This window comes from Protopterus annectens, chromosome 9.part0 (assembly GCF_019279795.1).
Source record: "Protopterus annectens isolate FY-2018-M chromosome 9.part0, PAN1.0, whole genome shotgun sequence".
Classification (NCBI taxonomy): domain Eukaryota; kingdom Metazoa; phylum Chordata; order Ceratodontiformes; family Protopteridae; genus Protopterus; species Protopterus annectens.
Window position 1 is genome coordinate 9,229,895 of NC_056743.1, and position 15,092 is coordinate 9,244,986.

At 37.8% G+C, this 15,092-nt stretch overlaps 1 protein-coding gene across 2 annotated transcripts in view; it reads right to left on the reverse strand.

The window, feature by feature from the left end:
* ARHGAP1 (Rho GTPase activating protein 1) overlaps window positions 1-15,092 on the reverse strand; it is a 1,661,218-nt gene that overhangs the window by 1,067,108 nt on the left and 579,018 nt on the right. For both annotated transcript variants that reach the window (XM_044082524.1, XM_044082525.1), the window contains one exon: window positions 8,798-8,885. In XM_044082524.1, coding sequence (XP_043938459.1) covers window positions 8,798-8,885 — 88 coding nt within the window. The remainder of the gene's footprint in view (window positions 1-8,797; window positions 8,886-15,092) is intronic.

Here is a 15,092-nt window from a genome sequence, read left to right on the forward strand (position 1 = left end):
GCTGAGTTTAGCCTCTAGAGACAGTCCAGTAATAAAAGTACGGATATGTTATGCAGGTCAATAGAATTTGATAGAGGGCAGAGTTTGTGAAAAAATAAGCAGGTTAAAGTATAAAATGGTATTATCCTGGAGAGACATCCAAGATGGCTGCACACTGAGTTACAGCTCGACTCTAGCTCCCCCAGTGTGAATACAGAAACTCAACTCAAAAAAGCAGCTGGAAAGAGTGAGGAAGAAACACTGATTTTGGAAAGTTCTGCAGCTGTTCAGCAAAAAGCAATGCAACCTCCAGACATGACTTCCAGTAAAACACAGGAAGATACAAGACAACTGCACACAAATCTGGTTAAAATAAACAAAACACTAATGGAGTATATCAACACACACAACAAAATGCTGGGAAAAGTGGAAGAAGCTTTTAACAGATATTCAGATGAGGTGATAAAGCTGCAAAAATTAGAGGCTGAGATGAAGAAAAGGCTGGCCGAATATGAGAGTGCTCTGGAACAGATGTTTCAAAAAATAATAGAATTAGAGGACAGGGAACGTAGGGAAAACTTGACATTTTCAGCTATACCACACAAGTTGGAAGAAACAGATTGCATTAATTTTATAAAAGCACAAATAAGCAATTGAACCGGTATTCCACAGCAGGAGTTGTTACTTGAAAGGTCATATCATATGTATGCTCCAAACCTGGTGATGAGGAAGCAAACTAGACCTTTAACAGTAAAGATGCAATCCTACCAGCAGAAGGAGTTTATTCTGACAAAACTGTGCAGAAGGAAAAAATACTAAAAGTGGGAGAATGATTACTCATTATACACCAGGCAGCAGAGGAGTAAATTCATTCCACTATTCAGGGAATGTCGAGACGCAGGTGTGAGATTCAAACTGCTGTATCCAGCTGTCTTCCTTCCTTGGAGGGACCAAATAATTTTTTGATGAAGTAAGGAGGAAATACAAAAGTTTGTCCGACAAAAAGTGGACTGTGAAACAGAAGGAGATTCTGCTTCCTGTTCTTCTGGTAATAAGGATCACAGAGAGATTGTACCTGTGAAGCCTTTTCCACTGTTTTAACAGAAAATGTTGGAGAGAAGATGGAGCACGAGAGTTGACAAGAACTGAAAATACAATGAAAATGAATCAGAGATAGGATCTGGGAGATGGAGGTGAACAGTAATAAAACCAGTAACTTAATGTGGGATTATAACACAATAACAATATTGGTGAAATACGACAGAACAAGAAAACCTGGAAATATTGGCCTTTTTCAGAATTTGTTGGATTTTTGGGGGAAGCTAAAGTATATGCCCTACTTCATGTCATGAATGTTTGGAAAAATGCTTTGCAGAGAAGAAGAGAGGGCAGAAAGTTAACTGTAAGCATCTTTCATCTTGCTGTGCCCTTCTTGCTCAGTTTTAAGAAATCTAGGCAATGCAATGTAAAAAAAAAAAAAAAGCCTGGTTAAAACTTCTCATTATTGCATGGGAAAATGACTGGATAAAGGACTTTTGATTCATTTAATAACATGTTTTAAGAGAAAGCAAGTAAATGAAAAATAATATTAAACATTATTAGGCTTTTTTCTAGCAAATGAATGCATGCTTAGTAGCAATTTTGCATCTGACCCTCATATCTCCATGGAAGCAATCTGATAAAGAGACATTGACTGTCCGGTTCTCATGTCCCAATGTAGACAATCTGATAAAGAGAAATTGGTTAGAGTCTGGTGGAAAGTGACTGGCTGGGGGAAAAAAAGAAAAGAGAAACTGGCTATGAGATAATGTTCTCAAAGTATTCAGGGGGTTTCCCAGGTGAGAGAGCTATAAAGATAGGATAAAACCAGTTAGCACTTAGTAGAAGCAAAGGCTGCATCATGTGTCTTAGCATGGATAACCTTTCTTTTAGGTTAACTCAAGTCTATGTGTGTGTCTGTCTATTTGGGACATTTGTTCCTATTAGGAGGGTAAAACTTCAATATTTGAAGATGTACATATTTTTCTGTGTTAGTATTAAATTAATAAGTTTTAGGGGTTTTGGGTGTTTGTTTTTTGTTTGAGGGCTTTCAATAAAACAAAAAGTTTTGCAAGCTGTGACATAGGCTCAAATGGATACAAGAAGAAACTACATAAAGGTTCAACCTGCAAAACAGTGCATGCATGTAATACAAAAGCTGGAACTAGACATTTAACAAAAAGGTATTATACCTCAAAGGTGGGAATAATACCTTTCTAATACAATGATGTTTTCTGTAATGTCTTTAAATGCCAATGGTGTCACAGGCAAATACAAAAAAGAAAGAATAATGAACTATATTAAAAATGTAGAGTGTAAATAGCTATGTTACAAGAAACACACTTGGAAAGAAATTAACATGTGAATTTGATAAAGAAAGGTTTTCAAGGATGTTTATTTAGTGGAATATCTTGGAAAAAGGAAAAGAGGACTATTTATATTAATTTTAAGAGGAGCTCCAATAGAAGAGAATAAACAAGATAATAATGGCAGATTTGTACTGCTAAGGGGCCACTGGCAAGGCAGGAGAATTACACTGGCATGCATTTTTATTCCACCTAAAATTGCTATAATCGAGGTTATGAAAATCCTGGGAGAAAAATCAGCTTTCAGCAAGGAATATTACTTACAGGTGGGGACTTGAATTTGATTTGCAGCAGTGAAGATGTGTCTGGGGAGAAGTAGAACAAAGAAGGGTAGATTTTTGAAGACATTTATGAAGATATTTGGTATGGAAGATGTGAATTCAGTAATAGGAGATTGGAGTGAATTTACATATTATTCCCCAAGATATAAACACTGGGCTAGGCTAGACAGAATTTACATTTCACAGGAATATATCCATTTAATTGAAGGTCTTGATACATACCAAATAACTATTTCAGATCATACACCGATAATAACTAAAATAAAAACACAGGGTAATGAAATAAAAAATGAGGTAATGGGGCTTTCCCACCTATCTACTGAAGAGACAAATTTAAGGAATGGGAAGTTGAGATTATTCAGGTGCTATTAGAGGGAGGACAGAAATTACTTTTGAAAATATAGCTAGAATTAAGGTGGAGTTTAAAAATATGGTGGAAATAAAATAAATGGAGTTATGGTTAAGAAGTAACAAGAATTATTTAGAGGAACAGACAAATGTTGAAGTATTGCAGAATGGGGAAATCTTATAGAACAAGAGGAGGATCAATTGCAGAATGCTAAACATAGATTAAGGATTACCTAGATAATATACATGAGTTCAGAAAGAATGCTAAACAGAGATTAAGGATTACCTAGATTACATAAATTCAGAAAGATTGCTGTTAAGCAACTGTTTTATTGATAATTAAGACTAGAGCGCAAAAACGTTTAGTACAATGACTCAGGCGACAAAAGTAGAAAGGGTTGTTGACAAACTTAGGGACCCTATAAGAATGAAGGTAACAAGAGATCCTGTAGAGGTATTACAAATATTTCAGAAATTCCATGAAAGTCTGTATACAGCAGAGACTTACGGAAGTCAAGTAAAGATACAAATGGAAATGTTTATAGAAGAATTAAATATGCCAAGGTTAGAGGTAGATAAGTCTCAATTACCAACAGTTAGGATAGGAGGAGATGAGATAAAACTTGTGATGTATAAACAATCTACAGAAAAGTCCCCAGGAACAGACGGTATTCCTATGGAAGTTTGGAAGCTAGAAGGGAAAAACTGATAAAGATCTGGAAGGTTTTGTTTAACAGTATTTTAAGAAGAGGAGAAGTACCACCATCCTGGAAGAAAGCAGTGGTAGCTGTAATACCTAAAGAGGGTAAAGACCCATCAGATCCAGCTTCATACAGGCCCATTTCAATACTAAACCATGATTATAAAGTGTTCATGTCTATAATGGCTAAACGAATGACAAACATACTGTCAAAAAATTACAGCTATGGATAAATGTGGTTTTGTGCAGGAGAAGCAAACATCTGGCAACATTAACAGAACACTGACAATCCGGAGGGAAGCAGAATGTAAGAAAATACCATTGTTGGTGGTGAGTCTTGATGCAGAGAAAGCATTTCACAGAGTAAGCTGAGACTTTATGAACTATGCAATGGAAGCATTTGCATTTCCTAAAAAAATTATAAAGTTGATTAGGAGGCTATATGAGGGATTGGAGATGAAAATTAAAGTGGGTGGGGTCCTCTCTGATAATTTCTGCTTGAGCACAGGAACCAGACAGAGATGTCCTCTTCCCCTTTTATTTACATTGTATTTAGAACCACTGGCAAAGAAAATAAGAAGGATATAATTGGTATGGTAGTCAAGAAAAGTTGGCTCTATTTGTACATGATATTATTTTATATCTGACAAAACCAGAAAGGGACATTATAGTGTTGTGGAACATTTTGAGAAAGTTTCAAATCTTTTTGCGATACAAAATTAATGAAGTTAAAACAAAGGTAATAGTGGTAAACTATGTACCTACAAATGAATTGGTTTAGCAATATGCATATTTACGGGGACATGATAAAATGAAGTGTTTAGGAGTATGGATTAAAATGATTCTGGTGTGGCAGCTAAGGATATGTGGGAAAAGTCTAAACAAAAGATAATGAGAAAAACAAAAACACAGGTACCAGATGAACAGCTCGGTCTTCACCTCAGAGCCAATAGTATGTATAAAAGGTTGAAATGCCACAGTAGAAGGAAAATTCTTTATTGCAAGGACAAAGTGAGCACTTTCACGACCTTCCTGGTCGCTTCATCAGACTTAGTAAAACATCCCATACTTTCCTTGATATATATACTTTCAAACTAATCAATCAGTTCAGACAAACACATCAGATAGGATAGGGACATATATGTGCAGGAACTGCAGAGCTTGTAAGTACATTTTCTCATGCAGCACTTTTGCACAGCAAAAGTTTAGAATTGAATTTGATTTCTATTCAGACTGCAGGACTAGAAATATAGTCTATCTTAGTTTTTGACAATATTGTAGTCTTTTACGTGGGCAAGACTAATAGAATGCACAAATAATGCATCTTAGAACATATGAGGGACATAGTAAACAAAAAGGAGAGTAGTGCCCCAGCTAAACATGTAGAAGCTGAAGGGATGCACCATGTTTTTAAATTTTTAGTTTTAGAAGTTCTGGAAGAAAATATCAGAGGGGGTGATATTAGGAATAGAACAGAAGAGGCTGAGCAGAAATGGATTCTACAACTAAATGCAGACAAACCCCCAGGAATTAATGAAACTGCTTCTTTGAAAACATTTTTAAAGGCAAGAGCCTTAAAGCACAAATTCCCTTCTACATGGTTCTATAGGCATTCACATTTGAACTTGCATACTGTTTAGTTTTATGTCTATTTATGCTTTATTTCTACTGTTTTTAAATTAATTGAGTGTGACATAAATATTTGTTTGTCTTAACTGATTGGTTACTTTGAAAGTATATATATCAAGGAAGGTATCAGATGTTTTACTACGTCTGATGAAACGACCAGGAAGGGTGTGAAAGCGCTTACTTTGTCTTTGCAATAAAGAATTTTCCTTCTACTGTGGCAGTTCGACTTTTTATACATACTAAACAAAAGATAATACAAACTGAGAAAATGGAAGCTTTGTTATATGGTTATGGATAGTAAGACACAAGCATTTACAATGTTTTTAGTCCAATTAGTCTTTTACACAGGTCAGGCACATTTTTATTCAACTAGAGGAGAAGTTATGGATAGCAATTAATAAAGAGCTGAAGGACTTTATCTTGGAGGGGATGACAGCAAGAGTCAAGTGGGATAAGCTGATTCTTCCAATAGAACAGGGCATATTGGAAAAACACAATTTGAAGGGGTACTTCAGAGCCACACGGTTAAGGCTTCTATACATAGCACAACCAGAAAGCTATACTTCAAAGTGGAAAGGGATGATGATGAAACAGGGGTGAAGCTCAAGAAACAAGGAGAGATTGGGATTTTGGATGCAGGCCTTTAAGGAGAATAACAACAATCATACAGAATATTATATCGATAAAGTAGAAGAAAGTATCCTAAGACCTAAGGCAATACAGGAATGAGAAAGAAGATTCTGCTGATTGGGTTTATTGCAATATATTGGAGAAAACTGGTAAAGGAACCATGGTATTGGGAGCAAATGCCTAGAGAGGGAAAGATGACAGAATGGGAAGATGCCAAGAATTTACTTAGGTTAGAGATTGCTTTCCTTATCAATGACTGATTTTGGAGTATAAGCAAAGAGAAATAAATGGGGGGGGTCCTAAACGAAAGACCAGCACTGCTAAAGTTTAGTAGAATCGAGAACAGAAGCTGCCATTAAAAAATATATGTATGTCTCCCAAATATGCAACAAAATCTAGAAGATTTAGGATTTTTGCTTGGAAATGTTTACACAGATATGTTATGCCTCAAGTAGACTCCAGAGGAATTTTTCTCAGGTAGACAGCAAATGTTGGAGGTGTGACATGGAAAAAAGAAGTAATCCGGAACATATTTTCTGAGAGTGCAGTGGGTTGGTAGACTTTACGGATTCCCTGCAGGATGCACTGTCAGAGATGCTGGGTGGGCAAATTGGTGCGACAAGGGGGATGATTTTTCTGGGCTATGATACAGAATTGGAATTGCTTAGACATGGTAAGGTCTTGCTGTGTCTAATTATGGTGACTGCCAAAACAGCAATTACTAGAACATGGAAATCAAAATCTAAACCAACTACACTAGAAGTAGTGAATATAGTAACAGAAATAAAACAACTGGAATTGAGATCTTCAGAAAAGTGTAGGTGCAAACTACATGGGAAAAATGGGAATTGTGGGAACAATATATACAGGGGATGAATGAGTTTTAAAAGAAGGCAGGACTTAAATTGTTTTTAAAATTAATGAGAATCAGGGCAAGATATGTAACAGCTGGGAGTATGAAGGTAGATGCAATGTATTTTTTTCTGGCATGGTCCATTAGGTATAGTTTGGCCCTGTAAAGCGAGTCAAGTTTGAGAAGTTTTTTTTTTTTTAATAAAATGGTTTGCACAACAGCCAAAATTTCAATTTTACACCAGTAATGGCACTTAAAAGCTTAGTATGTCTGATCATTTAAATGTTTGTGTTGTCTGAGAAGGAAACAGAGAAGAGGATATTCTGGTTAATGAGCTATTTGAGGTTGAACAGGATGACTTTGGATTTCTTCGGATTTACCAGTAGCTGAGGGCCAGGCTTCAAAAGAAGTGAGGAATTCCTTCGTTACTTATTGTACTTGGTTTCAATTCTTATAAGTGGAGATTACAATAACATCATCAGCATATCGGATAATACTGCCATGTTTACCTGCTTTATGGACATTATTGACAAATATATTGAAAAGGAGGGGACTAAACCTGGATCCTTGTGGAACACTTACTGATAACGGAAGAAAAGTTGAAAAACTTTTTTGGCATTTTTTTTCTGAGAGGTAGCTACTCAAGATAGGGAGTTCAAAGTCTAGGTTTAGTAGGGACACCTTATGTAGAGGTTTGTGATGTGCAACTGTCAAAGGTTTTATAAAGATCTATAAATATAGATGAGACTAGATTACTTGCACTTCTGTACTGATTTTCATTAGTAAGGAATTTGAGTAGGATGGCAGTAGTACTATGACCTCAGAAACCATGTTGGTGGGTGAAAAAATGTAACGCTAGCAATGAAGGAGATTAGTTGGAACTGGACACATTTCTCTAAAACTTTAGATAGTGGGATAGTATCGCTATGGCGCTATAATGTGTGAGGTCAGTGCTGCTGCCAAATTTGTGAAGTGGTAGTATGTAGCATGGAGGATTTTTTTCAATGAGCTGGGGCATAGCCTTTATGAATGGACCAGTTTGTTAATATGGATGCAGGACTTGCTATAGCTTCTGCTCTGATTTTAATATATTCAGCAGATAAATTGTTGGTGCAAGAGTTTTTTGTTTTACCTTCATTAATGGTTTTTGATGGCATTTTCTCCAAAACTAATGCTTTACTGGTGTCCTGCTCCAGTCACTAAAACATGACTTGTTTTCTTGCCTCTCTACAGCTTAAATTCTCCTGCTTATAATATCGCTATTTCAACAAATTTTCTAGCAAGTCAAAAAGTAACTGACTACTACTCGGCCTGGAAGACATCAAAATAAGACTTTCCTAAAGTAAAAAACTGCACCTATGTTTTTACATGTTTCTGTGTATCTTCCTTAAATCACTCAGTAGAGAAACAGCAGGTGAATATGAAAGATGTTTTTTTACACACACTAGATTGCAAGGCCAAGTCTCAAGGGAGACGTGTTGGATACAGAAGCAAATTTTTCATGGGACCTTTTGTTCAGAATCCTTACAAAGTAGAAAGGCAGCCTTGAGTCATGTTCTTCCATGTCTGAAAGCAGTCTGGGCAGGAAAGAACAGAATAGGATATGTGATGTATTCTGATATGCAAGGGAGTTAACAGCCTGCAAGGTTTCACATGCCAAGAGCTAATCTATCCAGTGAATCATTCTTATCAGTTTTTGCATCGAGCACACTATCAGCTCAAATTATTTTTTTCCCCCAAAAGACAACTGTATATAGTGCTGTAATTCCCAAGTAATGCCACAGATTCGTATCCTGCCCACATAATTTTCTTAAAAAGACTGGACGATGGAAAAAAATTTCCAATATCAAGGAAAACTGAAATATTTCCTTACTTGGACCTATGCAAAATTCATCATTAATCTGTAATGCCCACTGTATGAACTGTGCTAAATTTAAAGTAAAAAAACAGACCATATGATGCAGATACTAACCCCAGCAGTTTATGATGATCAAGCTCATGGTTTGGGGGCATCCGACAGGCACTGATGACAATAACTTTTCTTCCATAGTTGTCATCTCCTACCATGGAAATACAAAAGATTATGTTTTTTAAAAATCATAAAAGGCCATGCTAATATCACAAAAATACAAAAACTAATAATCTGCTATAAAAGTAAAACATTCTGTAAAACATAATTTGTTTCAGATACTTCCTCCATAAACTTCATAACTTCATAACAAATTTTGAACATGTATCACACTATTTTGGTACCAGGCCATTGTGACAATTACTCAAGTTCAACTGAAAATAAAATTAGTTTAACAGCAACTAAAACACTTTGCTGCAACTACGATTACCACATTTATCTGCAGTTCTTTACTTTTAGCGGTAACATATTTACAAATACTGGAAGAATTTACTGTTCATTAACTAGGGTAACTTAAATGAAATCATCTTATTTTCAGTGTGCAGACACAACAGAAATCCTGATTACATATTTTCAGCTATTAAAGAAAAAAATAAAATTTTATACCAAGTTTGTTTAGAGACAGAGTACAGTTGTGTTAGGGAGCACACCATGACTGTTAATGTTCACATAATTTTTTTATTGTACATTATTTGCTTTTGCTAACTAGGAAAGTCTGACTGGGTTACATTGCCAATTTTCAGTTAAGGCCCAAGGAGAAAAGCTCTACGAAACAGTAGATGAACAACATAATAAATTTTAGACAAAATGCAAAAAAAGGACAGTGTACAAATTACTGCAATACATATTCATTCACTATATGAGTTGGAGGAACCACTGCAGACATCACTTTTTGGTTTACATCTGAGGAGCAGTCAGACAGCCTGATGGAGCATGTGATCAAACTACATGCTGTCATTGCCAACAGGAAGTTTGTACTTAATACCATCTTCTATGGTGCAAAAGGACAGGAGTGATAACAACCAGTGTTTCTGTAAAGCTCCCCCATTAAACAACCAGTGTCATATGGATCATGAAATATTTCCGTAACACTATGGTAAGCAGCATCTTGAACTATAAGCCTATCAAAGCTACCCTAACAAAGACAAAGTTTAAGCACATACCGCAGTAATTCATACATTTGTACACAAAAGAAAGGCATTGGCCTTATTCTCAGTACAAGGGGAAAGGTGAATGGTGTCCTTATATGCTGCACTAGTGTGGTGTCTGCATGAACATATACAGTTATAGAGAGTACCCTTTCACATGACAGTATGAAGAGTTTCTTACTAGGCAGTCCAAACTGCTAGTAGGGACCGGCCCGGTGTGTGCTTGCTAAAGGACTAACCCCTCTGAAATTCAACAAGTGGACACTGCTAAAACGAGGCCATCCAGCTGTGCAAAGTTCAACCTCACCATAATTCCACCAGCAGACCCCACAGCTATATTTCTAGATCAGATAACAAAATACAAGGCCATCAAACTGCTACAGTAAATGTTCATTTTGTAATTGTACTACTGTGATGTACTTTTTCTGTTTGTGACTTCCAAGTGATGTGCACACATCTCTGGGTCAGCTTTACTCTGTCCCCTACAGTCCCTTCTGCTTCCCACCTTAACTCTTTCTTTTTCTGCTTTAATTTGCCAGCTCCAAGGTAAATCCTAGTATCCCTCTAAAAACTCAGCCAACACAGTTACTAACCTCCAAAACTTAGCTCAGGTAGTATACTGTCGGTCTACAACTTTGCTAACCTTTGTGCAGACCAGGCAAGTACTTATTTATTTTATTTTACATTTGTCTACCGGGAAAGTCCAACTGGATATATGTCCACTTTTAGCAGAGGCTTGGGGAGAAAAGCTCCAGAAAGCAGAGTACAAATACATTAGGAACAACAGAAACATTTACATTTAAGTACAATATGCAGTTTTCAGTAAGGTTACAAACATAGATAAAACATAGTAGACAACATCAAAATCATGTGGCTTGAATTTCAGACAATAATACATGCAGTTATGGCTAAGTCCCTTCAAGAATTCATACACTTATTAGAGTATATGATTGAAATGCTTAGGGAGAGTTTGCAGGAACAGCGGGTGGTGATTAGTCGAGGTTTAAGCAGGGACACTGCCAATGCTGTTGGAAGTGTAGTTTGAGACTTTTTTTGAACTGGGTTAAGGAGGATTGGTGAGTAAGTTTGGCAGGTGGCATATTCCAAGTTTTGCCTACTGAGTTGGCGAATAGAGAGTCCCCAGCCACATTTATGCTCTTAGTTGTTTGTGCCAGCAGTTTGTCAGCAGAGCATAGTGACCTCAGGTTGCTGTATGGTTTGATGATCTTATTTAGTGCTGGTGTTTTTTCGGGTTGATATAGTACTTTTGTGGGTTATTATAAGTTGGTTGTATCGAAGACTGGGCCACTCCAGCCATCCTAGTTGAGTTAGGTTGATACAATGGTAGGTCCTAGAGGTGGCACCTGTAGCAAATCTAGCAATATGGTTGTAACAATTAGCAAGTTTGGTAAGGGTGGCTTGGTTCAGGTTAGTGAAGAGGGAGGAGGAATAGAGGAGGGTAGATGGTAGGTGGGACCGAGCGATATTGGTTCTTGCAAAAAGAGTGAGGATGGGGTTTGATCCTGTATAGGGAACCCAGTTTTTTGTTGACAGATTTGATGGTTTGATTGAGATGGATATCATATTTTAGGGCGTTATCAACTGTGACACCCAGGAGCGTTATCAACTGTGACACCCAGGAGTTTTGTGTGAGCATCTGGGGATATAATTGTGCCATTGTTGGAACTTATAGTAAAGAATGGTGAGGAGGATTTGAAGGTGGGGGAAAAGATGAACAGTTTAGTTTTGTTGGGGGTTAATAGAAGCTGATGGTTTGCAAACCATTTTTCTACATCATTAAAAATATTCTGGGTTAGGGTCATAAGCTCAGCTGAGGAGGAGGTGGTACATATTAAAGTAGAATTGTCCGCATATTGGATGCAGGTGGCCTTGGGAGTGATGGTGGGTAAGTCATTGATAAAAACTGAGAAGAGTAGTGGTCCTAGTATGGAGCCTTGGGGGACTCCTAGAGTAATGGGTAGATGTGTAGATATGGTATTCTGCCATAAAACAGCTTGTTGTCTATCAGACAGGTAAGATTGGAAGCATTTAACGGAGCTACTATTCAGTGACAGTTCCTTCAGGGTACGGAGAAGCAGTTGGTGACTGACCATATCAAAGGCCTTAGAGAGATCTAGGAAGAGAGCAAAGGTAAGTGTGTTATTGTTTCGGTTGATGTTGATAGACTTAGAGAAGGATAGGAGGGCTGATGTGGTGCTGTGGTGTGGCCTAAAACCATGCTGAGAGTTGGCCAGTAGTTTATTTTGGGTCCTGGTGTCTGGCTGGTGTGTGATTCTCAAACAATCTGGAAATATATCACTGATTGATAAGTATATTTCTTGGCATTTTAACCTTTCAGAGTCCTGCATTGCCTTAATTTTGCCTGACTGAATTGTTTTATATATTTTCTGGCATTGTTTTCTGTTTCTCAACTGTCCTGAAACTATTTTTCCCCCACCCTGTTCTTATGGTGTTATAGTTGGTGGCTTTGCAGTTGCTCGCCCCTACTGTAAATTTGATCTGGGACACTCCTCCCAGTCTGGTGTTCACTCTACTTAATACAGAGAGAACATTTGAGAAGGCCAACCCACTTAGGTTCTTAACCTTGAATTTTTCTGCTGCTCCTTCTTCCTCTCTCCTTGCACTTCACTTAAAAAAAATAAATTGCACTTTATTTTGCTTTTGCATCTTCTTAAAAGTACTTAGTTGTATTTATTCTGCTCCATTTATTACTGCTTGTTAGTAACCTGATTAAATTATAACTGTTATTGTAAGCCTTTGGTTTAAGCACTTGGGCTCCAGACCAGTTGTTTTACATTAAGAAGGTTTGTGGTCTGCACTGTTGTGGCAGGACAGGTAGCTTACATCCTTCTAAGTTGGGAATTGCTGACTGAATGCTCAGTGTCGGTTATTCTAAAAGTGTATTAGTTCTGGTTAAACCACTTGGGCTTCAGGCCAGTTATTTTTCATTAAGAAGGTTTGTGGTCTGCACTCTTGTGGGAGGAGAGGCTAGATTCTGCCCTTCTGAGCTGGGAATTTCTGGTTAAAGGCTTATTGTGCCTGCTTATCTGAATTGTTTCTTTCTGAAATTGGTGCACCTTGTTTGCTGTAGCATAGACTAGATTCAGACATCCTGAATCATCTAGCTGTGTTTGTATAACTTGAGCACTAATCCAGGCCATCTTTTTGGAGAAGGCTCTCCTGCACCCTAGTGGCAGAAGTGTGCAGTTAGAACTTGTTTGATTGAAGACTGCTGAAACAGGGCTCAGTTTTGAGCCTTTTTACTGGTTAATTGGGTAATATGTTTAAATCAATTTGCTTGTTTTATATTGTTATATAAAAAATGCACTTTATTCATCTGCATTTACTGTATTTGTGTTTCTTCCTACTTTATTACTTTTTTTGCTTTTGCTGCTTGTTCTTAGAAGTACTTAATTGCAATTATTCTTCTGCATTTATTACTGCTTGTTAGTAGCCTGCTTAAACTGTAACTGTTATTCTAAGCCTTTGGTTGAAGCACTTGGGCTTCAGACCAGTTGTTTTACATTAAGAAGGTTTGTGGTCTGCACTGTTGTGGCAGGACAGGTAGCTTACATTCTTCTAAGTTGGGAGTTACTGACTGAAGTCTTAGTGTCTGTTATTCTAAAAGTATATTAGTTCTGGTTTAAGCACTTGGGCTTCGGGCCAGTTATTTTACATTAAGAAGGTGTGGTCTGCACTCTTGTGGGAGGAGAGGATAGATTCTGCTCTTCTGAGCTGGGAGTTTCTGGTTAAAGGCTTATTGTGCCTGCTTATTTGAACTGTTTTTTTTCTAAAATTGGTACGCCTTGTTTGCTGTAGCATAGACTAAATTCAGGAATCTAGCTTTGGTTGTATAACTTGAGCACTAATCCAGACCATCTTTTTTTGGAGAAGGTTCCCCTGGACCCTAGTGGCAGGAGTGTGCAGTTAGAACTTGTCTGATTGAAGACTGCTGGAACGGGGCTCAGTTTTTAGCTTTTTATTGGTTAATTTGTTTAAATCAGTTTGCTCATTTGCTACTGTTATATAAAAAATACACTTTATGCATCGCTGCTTAGCTAGGGTTAAACTATTCCCGGCGCCATAAAGTCTGCTCTTTAAAATTTCCCTTAAAACTAGCCAGTTTTTTAGCTTTTAGCACTCAAATCTGTTTCTTTGACCTCAGCACTTGTTCAGAACTCACTGTAAGCACTAAATAAGTTACAAATTACTACAGCACTCAACTCTCCTCACTTGTCTAGAGGAAAACAGTTTTTAATGCTTAATAAGCACCTATCCAGGCATGTCTAAGGGTCAGCTCCCAGTGATTTTACCTGTCTACCTGATGAATCTGGGCATCTTGGGGCAATGCAGAAATTGCCTCATCTACACAGACAACCTTCTCCTCCTACCACCCAACACTACAACCTGTGAGAGATGCAGTTATATAGCCAAACTGGAAGCACAGCTCTCTTCACCCAAGACTGGACTAGACAGTCAACAGGAGAAGGTAAATACTTGCACCACACCACACTCATCACATAGTCCCTCAAAACCTACACCACCAAAACAGACACATAGAAACACAAAACACACACCTACATTTGCGGAACCTCTCAATAAAAATCTGCTCAAGCAACAGAGACCTCCAAAGCAGAAACGCAAGCAACCTCCACCCCCCAACACAACCCATACGACAAATAGCCCACAAACTCAGTGTGCCACTCAACCACAGCCCTAAACAAGGAGAAAGTTAATGTCAGCTGCCGGTGCCAGGATCCGCCACATACATGACGCGCGCCTCAGGTCACTCACAACACACAAATATGACTGTCATTGTCCATGTTGGTGTGTGTGAATGACCCTGAGACGCACCTCATGGACTAAATGAAGAGAGACATGGAACAGCTCCTCTGATCTGCAGTCAGAGGTATGACCCCTTGCCCTGAGTAGCATCCTGCCATCACCCAGAATTATACCGCAGTACAAGGACAAAATGATGCCTTTTAGGCAAGGTTCAAATGACAAATTCACCACCGTAACAGGTACAAGCAAGCAAAATCTGAGGGTAATGCTACTCAATGCTAGAAGTCTAAACCTCAAAATGCATTCACTTGAGGCATTCGTTAAAATGGAGAACATTGCCATCTGTGCAGTGACAGAGATCTGGTTCAAGGCTCCAGAGAGCACCCCTGCATTACCAGGCTATA